We start from the raw sequence: 10,000 nt of genomic DNA on the forward strand, positions 1-10,000 counted from the left end.
ACCCTCTAGACAGATGCGAGACACAAGCTCAAGTCAAGATCTAAGATGGATTTTTGGTTCTGACAAAGCAAGTCCACTCCACTCTTAGACAGCTGGTCACATGACATTAAATGTAAAGACTCAATCTCTAACCCAGGAATTTTTGATAAGTGATACAGTGATTCACTGTCAATAGTCGTCCTGCCAAAGCTCAGTTCCTTCAGCGTCTTTGCGTTTTCTTCTACGTATTCTAATATGTGCTTGAAGGTGAGCACGTGATCGGACACTTTCACTCGTCCATCGGAAGGATAGAACCTTTTGTGAATGGCAGACTGGAAAGAGATCTGGCATCCTGCTAGAGAGAGTTTTTTGAGGGGCCCCAAGACCGAGGTGATGCGGGTAAACAGAAGATCTGTCAGGTATCTTGAGCAGGCGAGGTGAAGTCTAGTCACATTCTTCAAGGAAGCTGATAGAAGCTTTCTGTCTTCAGGGTTACTTAGCAAGGTTCCTATTCAAAAATCATTCTTATATTAGTTTGAGTTTACAAAAATGTAATATTTGACAGTATATCATAAAGGTTGACAATCCCTTGGCAAGGAGGAATAAATTACAAAAATGACAAATCATGAAATATTTGATAAAAAAACAACCATGAAATGTAAACTTTTCAAATCAAAGTTCCCTACAGTTACTGATAACTGTAAATCTATTATCTAATTACTCCTCCGTTACTTTACTTCATATCACACACACAAACAAACACACAAACACACACACAAAAAAAAAACAGTGTTATCAACATTTCTAAATGACATGATAATACAAAATACGTTACTCCAATGAAGCTCGCAAACTACAAGGAAAAAATGTACACAAAACGTGCTCTGCTATTTTATTTATGGCATAAATCTAGTGAAATATGTCAAAATCCATAGTCCCATTTACAATGAACTTCCCTCTAACTATAGCCAAGGTATAGAAATATCTCTATGTACTTTTTGTATTCCTAAAGTAGAGAAACCACAACTTAGAAACTTTGATATTAGTTTTAAATTGGAGGTATGCTTTTAACCTCAAAAACAAAAATACTGAAAATCTGTATATACATATTAACAGTACACAAACAATAACAAAATTGATAAAAACATGTGTCATAAAAAAGGAGAAATCATGATAAAAATGATAATAAGCAAAAAATGATGATAAAAAAATGATATTAATTACAAAAAACAATAGCAACAATGATGAGATCAGTGACAATAATGATAATAATGGTGATAATAATGATCAACAGCAACAAAGATAATGCTGATAACAAAGCTACAAACAGAAAAAAAAGTTATGAAAATGATGATGATGATGATTATAATATAAAAAAAACAACAAAAATGATGATGAGGAGGACATTGATAATAATATAATTTGCAACAACAATGATCATCATTATCTTCATTATCATCAACATTATTATCATTCTAATAATAATCATTATTATCACCATTACTATTATCAGCACAATTATTGCCAATATTTTTATCACAATTACAGTGGTAATTACACTGTTTACTGTCATTTTCTTTTGTTAAAATTGTTTGCCTATAGATGCTCCTCGATTGCTCAGCCACCAAGGAGCCAGTTAATAAGTCTGCGTCCTCAGCTGATTTTCCCTTTCCTTGAGTTTTGAGGATTTTTTTTTCTAATGCTATTAGTATCAATGTTGTTATATAATATTATGTTATTAACAATACTAATAGCAATAAAAATAAAATAAAAATTCATTCTAAAAATAATGGAAAAGGATAAACAGGCGGGCCAAGTAGAACTAGGGATTGACTCCTTGGTAAGTCAGCACTTGAGCAGCCATCTTGTGTAAAGAAACTCAATAAACATGAAGACAGTAGACATGGCATGTATTCTTGCTAACCTGTCAACAGTGGTTAAAAAGAAACACAGATATGGTTTCCTAATGAATAAAGATGTTCTACCTGTCATGAGGATGTGGGCCAAGCCATCAAATCTGAGTTCCTCTAACTGAGTACACTGCTGCAGCAAGCTGATAAAGTCACGCTCTACAAGGTCAGCACTTAGGAGTTTCAGGGTCTTGACCTTGTTGGAGACTTTGCTCCACAGGTCAGAAAACCTGCCCTTCATACTAAGGTCAACTTCCTGCAAGGAGAAGAAGGGGAAATTTGGAAAGAGGTTTTTCTCTTCATGTCAGACTAGGAAGAGGGAAAAGCTTGACAAGAGTAGGACTACGGGAAAATTCTAATGTACAAACAGTGGAATAATATCAAGATCAATCAACAGCTCTTTTGAAACTACTACCTGATCTAGCAAGGATGTAGACACTAAATAGTAAAAAGAGAGATTCTAATGAATGATACACTACCAACTAAGACATGATAAGGTCATGTAGGATACAAATGCAATACAGGCTATGTTTAAGCATATGCATGATATAGATATATACATAAGAATAAGATTTGATGACATATGAGTAAAACAGAAGTGAAGCAGAATGAGGCATAGTCTATGCAAATAAATAACTACTACCTGAAATTCAAGTTTATTTACATTTATTTACAAATCTATAGAATCTTAAAGAAAAGTACACTGAAAAGAATAAAGATTTTGATGATGCACAATGGCACAACAGAAAGATGGTACTCATGCTAACATAATTCAATAATGTCTGATAGTATGGTATCTACAAACACTAAATAAATACATATTTGCTGTTTGTGTGCATGTATAAATATATATATAAACTTCAAATATAAATAAAATAGCATATAAATAAATACACAAATATTTAAATATATAAACAAATAAATACACAGATATTCATTATATTCATATATGTATATGTGTGTGTGTATGTATGTATGTATGTATGTATGTATGTATGTATGATGTATGATATAATGAATATCTGTGTATTTATTTGTTTATATATATTAAATATTTGTGTATTTATTTATATGCTATTTTATATATATTTGAAGTTATATATAATAATTTATACATGCACACAAACAGCAAATATGTATTTATTTAGTGTTTGTAGATACCATACTATCAGACATTATTAAAATTATGTTACATGAGTACCATCTTTTCTGTTGGCCATTGTGCATCATCAAATTCTTTATTCTTTTCAGTGACTTTTCTTTAAGATTCTATAGATTTGTTAAATAAAATGTAAATACACTTGAATTTTCAGTAGTAGTATTTATTTTGCATAGACTATCCTCATTCCTGCTGTCACTTCTGTTTTACTCATATGTCTCAAATCTTATTCTTACGTATATATCTTATATCATGCTCATATGCTTAAACATAGCCTGTATTTGCATTTGTATCCTACCATGACCCTTACATGTCTTAGTTGGTAATGTTATCATTCATTAAATCTCTCTTGTTACATATTTAGTGTCACAAATTCCTTGCTAGATCAGGTAGTAGTTTTTTTTCAAAGAGCTGTTGATTGATCTTTGATATTATTCCACTGTTTGTACATTAGAATTTCCCCCGTAGTCCTACTCTTGGTCAAGCTTTTTCCTCTTACCCTAGTCTGACATGAAGAGAAAAAACCTCTTTCCAAATTTCCCCTTCTTCTCCTTAGCAAGGAAGTTGACCTGAGTATGAAGGGCAGTTTTTCTGACCTGTGGGAGCAAAGTCTCCAACAAGGTCCAAGACCCTGAAACTCCTAAGTGCTGACCTTGTAAAGCGTGACTTTATCAGCTTGCTGCAGCAAGTTGTACTCGGTTAGAGGAACTCAGATTTGATGGCTTGGCCCCCACCCTCCTCATGGACAGGTAGAAAACATCTTTTATTTCATGAGGAAACCATAATTGGTTTCTTTTTAACGCACTGTTGACGAGTTAGCAAGAATACATGCCATGTCTACTGTCCTTCATGTTTTATTGGAAAAAGGGGTTTCTTTTACACAAGATGGCTGGCTCAAGGGCTTGACTTACCAGGAGTCCAATCCCCTAGTTCTACTTGGCCCGCCTGTTTAGCCTTTCCATTATTTTTAGAATGAATTTTTATTTTATTTTATTCTAGTAGTATTCTTAATAACATAATAATTATAATACACAACATTGATATCTAATAGCATTAGAAAAAAAAATCCTCAAACTCAAGAAATGGAAAATCAGCTGAGGACGAAGACTTATTAACTGCTCCTTGGTGGCTGAGCAATCGAGCATCCTATAGGCAAACATTTTAACAAAAGAACAATGACGTAACCGTTGTAATTACCACTGTACTTGTGATAAAAATATTGCAAATACAATTGTGCCTGATAAATAGTAATGGTGATAATAATGAATTCTAATTAGAATGTAAATGATTATAATGCAGATAAATGATGATCATTGTTGTTTGCAAAGTGATAGTATTTATGATCAATGTCCTCCCTCATCATCATTTTTTGTTGTTTTTTTATATATAAATCATCATCACATCATTTTTTCATAACATTTTTTTTTCCTGTTTGTAGCTTTGTTATCAGCATATCTTTGTTTTGCTGGTTGAATCATTATTATCACCATTATTTATTATTGTCACTGATCTCATCATTGTTGCTATTGTTTTTTTTTTGTAATTAATATCATTTTTTTAATTCATCTTTTTGCTTATTATCAGTTTTTTATCATGATTTTTCCTCCTTTTTTTATGACACAAGTTTTTTATCAATTTTTGTTTATTGTTTGTGTACTGTTTGAATATGTATATAAAGATTTTTCAGTATTTTTGTTTTTTGAGGTAAAAGCATACCTCCAGGTTTTAAACTAATATCAAAGTTTTCTAAGTTTGGTTTCTCTACTTTAGGATATACAAAAAGTCAACATAGAGATATTTCTATACCTTGGCTATAGTTAGAGGGAAGATTTCAGTGTAAAATGGGACTATGGATTTTGACATATTTCACTAGATTTTATGCCATAAATAAAAATAGGCATAGCACGTTTTGTGTACAATTTTTTCCTTGTGTTTGCGAGCTTCATTGTAGTAACGTAAATTTTTGTATGATCATTGTCATTTAGAAATGGTTGATAAACACTGTTTTTTTTTTTGTGTGTGTGTGTGTGTGTTGTTTGTGTGTGTGATATGAAGTAAAGTACGAGGAGTAATTAGATAAATAGATTTACAGTTATCAGTAACTGTAGGACTTTGATTTGAAAAGTTTACATTTCTGGTTTGTTTTTTTTATCAAATATTCAAATGATTTGGCATTTTTGGTAATTTATTTCTCCTTGCCAAGGGATTGTACAACCTTTATGATATCCGTCAAAATATTACATTTTGTAAACTCAACTAAATATGAGAATGATTTGAATAGGAACCTGCTAAGTACCCTGAAGACAGAAAAGCCTTCTATCAGCTTCCTTGAAGACTGTAGACTAGACTTCACCTCGCCTGCTACAAGATACCCTGAGACAGATCTTCTGTTCCCGCATCACCGCGTCTTGGGGCCCACCTCAAAAAACTCTCTCTAGCAGGATTCCAGATCTCTTTCCAGTCTTGCCATTTCACAAAAGGTTCTATCCTTCCGATGGACGCGTGAAAGTGTCCGATCACTGTGCCTCACCTTCAAAGCACATATTAAGAATCGTAGAAGAAAACGCAAAAGCGCTGAGGACTGAGCTTTGGCAGGACGAACTATTGCAGTGAATCACTGGAAATCACTTTATCAAAATTCCCTGGGTTAGAGATTTGAGTCTTTTTACATTTTAATGTCAGGTGCCCAGCTGTCTAAGAGTGGAGTGGACTTGCTTTGTCAGAACCAAAAATCCATCTTAGATCTTGACTTGAGCTTGTGTTCTCGCATGACAGACTTGGCAGTGCTCTCTGTGTGTCAGCATCTTACCCATATCAAGAAGCTAAATCTCCGTAGATGTCAAGGAATTACTGAGGTGAGGTCACTCACTTTGTTTTTGTAAATTTGTCTTTTTTTTTTTTTTTTTTTTTTTTTTTTTTGTTATATTGAGACATCACTGCAGCTAATTAGAATATATTGAATTTCACTTTGTCTCATTATATCTAAAATTAAACACCTGTCCATCATAAGATTTTTTTTTTATGTAACTCTTTTCACCTCAAGATAAAATCATGTTTTGTGCAAAACATGAAATGATATTTTATTGCAGAATGGTATCAGAGCATTAAGACAGCTGAAGCACCTTGAGGAGCTGAACATTTCCCACCTCGATGCAGTCACCTCTGAGAGTGTTGAGGAAGCCCTTGGCAAGGAGCCCCGTCCCAGTTTGAAGTTACTCAATGTTGCCTCACTGCCACTCAGCTGGAAGGCAGTCGTGAATATAGCAGCATCACTGCCGAACCTGACTTTCCTAGATGTATCAATGTGCACTGGAGGAATCAATGATAAAGTGTACAGGTGAGAGGATGAGTAAAGAATATTATGACTTGCAAATTTTCATTATTCATTATTATCATATTTATCAGCAGTAGTAAAGCAGCTCATAACTTACTATTGTCAACATTGTAAGTAGACCTGATAATTTTACATTTGGTTATGATTGAAATTTTATATATATTGTTGCTTCATAATATAATATTTAACCCTTTGCCAACGGGTGGCATGTACGCACATGCCCATGGGCAATGGCCGGGCGATCTGCCGGGGCATGTAACGTACATACCATGGTGTATGCATGGACATGCATGAGTTTTTTTTGTTTGCAATCACTGCAAAATATTATTTTTCTTCCCAACTGAAAGTGTGATTAAAGTCATTTTAATAACTTTCTCATGTTTAATATTGCAAAAAAAAAAAAAATACAACAAACTGACAATTTTCAACTCCATGTCACACACGGCTTATTTTTATTCAGACTATTGACCGAAATAATGAATCAACTAGGAGGCTATATAACAACAAAAATATCCTTCCAAGTCTCGATTTACAACTGTGAATATGGCACGTAGAAGTACTTTAGAAAATAATGAAAACTGAAAAATACAACATATGCTCGTAGTATTACGAAGAAACGGCAAGGGATGCTGGTATTTGGCATGAGTGGTCGCGCATGCTAGGGCGACGATATAAATTTTTTTTCTGTTTTGCTATTTTCCAAAGCCTGTATTTGTCATTTGAACATGGAGGACCAGAATAGGTTGTTTAGGATGGAAATATTGTCTTCCCAGAAGGCAGTGCTCTTCCAGCCATGGCTCATGGATGGTACATTCTGCTCTTATTTACAAGTGGAAATAATGCAAGAGGCCCTTCCTAATTACCCACTTAATCTTCCTCCAAGAACTTTGTGCACTCATGGAAAGTTATTCCCATTAACCTGGCCTTCAACCAAATTTTTCTTGATGCCACATTCCCAATCACTCTGGCCCTCAGCCAGATTTTTCTGTGATGGCAGTTTCCATTGTCCTAGCCCACAGCCAGATTTTTTCATGATGTGATGGTCACATCACCCAAATCCAATGGGTTAAGTAAAGATACATAACTTAATCTGTTCAACCATTATAACACAAGGAAGTTTCTTAACAGGCAATCTGCAAGTCTCTAAATAAGCTCCAGACCTTAAACCTAAGTGGATGTACTGCAGTGACAGACATTGGACTTGCTGGTCATGGGCTTGGTCAGCAAGAACCGGTGCCCGATATAGGGACAGGCCCCTGTCGCTTGAAAATCTTGGTGTGCGGAATAGAGGTAGGCCTTTACCTGTTAAAAGTTAACTGATGTTTCATGTGATGCTTGCATGTCAGTATTTAACATGTGTAAATATGTATATATTGTTTGTTTGTTTGTGTTTAGTTTAGACATTTTCATGTCAGAGTCTTCAGATATTCTTTTCCACTGAAATTTGAAGTAATACAATAAAAGTCTCAACCAACACTAAACAGACTTTCTAAACAAGGATTGCATACAATTGAAGGTAAAAAAACACACAAAAAAAAAAAAAAAAAAAAAATGCTATATATATATATATATATATTTTTAGACATACTAATGCTAAGCACAATCTAACCAGTGTGAAACCATGCTTTATGATTTTTAAGCACACTAATATGTCATAAATTGCTTAACCGAGCTTAGAATTTAATTCTTCCTTACTTCTGTTATAGATCCTTTTAAAGTCCCTCTAGGCTCGAAGGCAGAGCAAGTGATCCGTAAAGAAGCTGAGGTTAAGAAGTACTTGAAGGAAAATTTAGAACAGATTGTGAACTCTACTGAATTTGGGTTGGGTAATCTCACAGGTACAGGAATAAATATTGTTTAAATGTCATGTTTTACTTACTTTTTACTTTTTTTTTATATACTAGTCTGTGTACAAATGTTTGAACTTGAGTATTATCATCACTTCTATCATGATATTGACTCTGCTTTCTGAGTTTCTTGTGTTTCAAGTTCATTTCCTGTAAGACTTGAGCAGAAGGGTATAATGTTAAATGTAATCATTTTTGCTTTATTAATTTGATTGAAGTAAATTATATGCATGAAATGAATCAGCTTATCAAACTCTTTCCTTTCTATGTGCACAGGGTTACGGGAGTTGAACCTATGTGGCTGTATAAAAGTGACAGACATCACCCTGACCCATGCTTTACACCTGCAAGAACTACAGTACTTAAATCTCTCACACTGCCAAGCGGTTTGTAGATTCTGATATTATTATATTATTACCAAATCTTTGACAACGCAGATCTTTGCTTATGTTTTCAAATACTGAATATATCATTTATCCATCCCTAGCCTTCCACAAAAGTCTGAAGTTATTTCTAGTTGTGGAGTTTTGTCTTACCTCTGTGTGACCTATCAGATCCTAATTTCAATGACAGGTAGGGGAGGAAGGTCTTATAAACTTAGCACACCAGTGCCCCAGTTTGGAAGTTCTCATGCTAGTAGACTGTGGCCAGACAACCGATCAAGTGATCCTGGTCCTTTCACATCACCTGAAGCGTATTAAGACGCTGGATCTACAGGTATCTATATCCTTTATTCTTTTTCTTTTTCTTTTCCTCTTCTTCTCATTCTATTCTGCTACCTTCCATTTTTCTTCTAACAACTTTTCATCTCTTTTACTTCTTTTTATGCATCAGCATTTACCAGATAAGAGATTGTTATTGATAAGGGGACTGATTAGTATATGTAGTCTCTCTGTATATATGTGTATGTACTGTGTGTTTAGCCCATGTTCCTTATATGCATAAGTGATGTATTATATAAAGAAAAGTATGATACAAAACTCTCTAATACTTTCTACAGCGTTGCTTTAAGCTGACGGATGATGCTCTGGACTCCCTGAGCAATTGGCACAACTCTCCAGTACTTAGATGTGAGTGGCTGTGAGAAGATGAGTCTGGAGCAAGTCCGTCTTGTCCAGGAGAGGATCCCTCGGCTTCACAACCTGCACCACCGTGGTGTCAAGGAAAAGAACCCTTCAGATGAAGACCCAAAGGACTGGCCTTCACAAAGTGCAAAAATTCCCCCTCCTCCTCCTCTGCTGTCCAAGCTTAAGAAGAAAGTAATACGGAGATAGTGGCATATGGAGGAAGTGTGACTTGCAACCAGTGACATTAAAAAGAGAAGAATCAGAATTGTGTGTTCTAGTTTGTTGGTGTTTGTGTGTGTTATAATGCTGAAAATGATTACAAGGGAAAGGGTTGAAGATAATATTTTATATTTTGGAATAGAGATTCTTGTATTGATTTTATCATTGTGCTCAGGACTTTTGCATATATTATTATATATCTGTTGCGTGTGTGTGTGGTGTGGTGGTGTGTGTGTGTGTGTTGTGTGGTGTGTGTGTGTGTGTGTGTGTGTGTGTGGGGGTGTGTTGGTGTGTGTGTGTGTGTGTGTGTGTGTGTGTGTGTGTGTGTGTGTGTGTGTGTGTGTGTGTGTGTGTGTGTGTGTGTGTGTGTGTGTGTGTGTGGTGTGTGTGTGTGTGTGTGTGTGCACAGATATACATATATTCATAGATACATATGCACTTATTTATTTATTAATCTATTCAATCATTCATTCATATATAAACGC

At 34.6% G+C, this 10,000-nt stretch overlaps 3 protein-coding genes across 5 annotated transcripts in view; 2 read left to right on the top strand and 1 right to left on the bottom strand.

Moving 5' to 3' along the window:
- Positions 1-9,717, top strand: part of LOC119582563 (F-box/LRR-repeat protein 2-like) — a 72,167-nt gene extending 62,450 nt beyond the window's left edge. Inside the window, exons 1-7 of one of the 3 annotated variants that reach the window (XM_037930920.1) lie at positions 5,704-5,903; positions 6,138-6,385; positions 7,511-7,672; positions 8,089-8,220; positions 8,506-8,615; positions 8,803-8,946; positions 9,230-9,717. In XM_037930920.1, coding sequence (XP_037786848.1) covers positions 7,558-7,672; positions 8,089-8,220; positions 8,506-8,615; positions 8,803-8,946; positions 9,230-9,313 — 585 coding nt within the window. In that variant the 5' untranslated portion in view covers positions 5,704-5,903; positions 6,138-6,385; positions 7,511-7,557 and the 3' untranslated portion in view covers positions 9,314-9,717. Of the gene's footprint in view, positions 1-5,703; positions 5,904-6,137; positions 6,386-7,510; positions 7,673-8,088; positions 8,221-8,505; positions 8,616-8,802; positions 8,947-9,229 lie in introns of those variants that run through there. The other 2 variants (XM_037930922.1, XM_037930921.1) reach the window with 2 other exon arrangements.
- Positions 6-2,145, bottom strand: LOC119582952 (the record flags this gene model as incomplete). Its single annotated transcript, XM_037931465.1, is given in 2 exon segments — positions 6-487; positions 1,965-2,145. Coding segments are annotated over 2 exon segments (663 nt in total), but the record flags the coding sequence as incomplete, so codon positions are not given.
- On the top strand, positions 3,348-6,389 carry LOC119582953 (antagonist of mitotic exit network protein 1-like). The gene is made up of 4 exons (XM_037931466.1): positions 3,348-3,366; positions 3,654-3,746; positions 5,731-5,903; positions 6,138-6,389. Exons 1-4 carry the CDS (start codon positions 3,348-3,350, stop codon positions 6,387-6,389), a joined length of 537 nt encoding a protein of 178 aa, XP_037787394.1.
- Positions 9,718-10,000: the final 283 nt, after the last annotated feature.

Source organism: Penaeus monodon, chromosome 16 (genome assembly GCF_015228065.2).
Source record: "Penaeus monodon isolate SGIC_2016 chromosome 16, NSTDA_Pmon_1, whole genome shotgun sequence".
NCBI lineage: Eukaryota > Metazoa > Arthropoda > Malacostraca > Decapoda > Penaeidae > Penaeus > Penaeus monodon.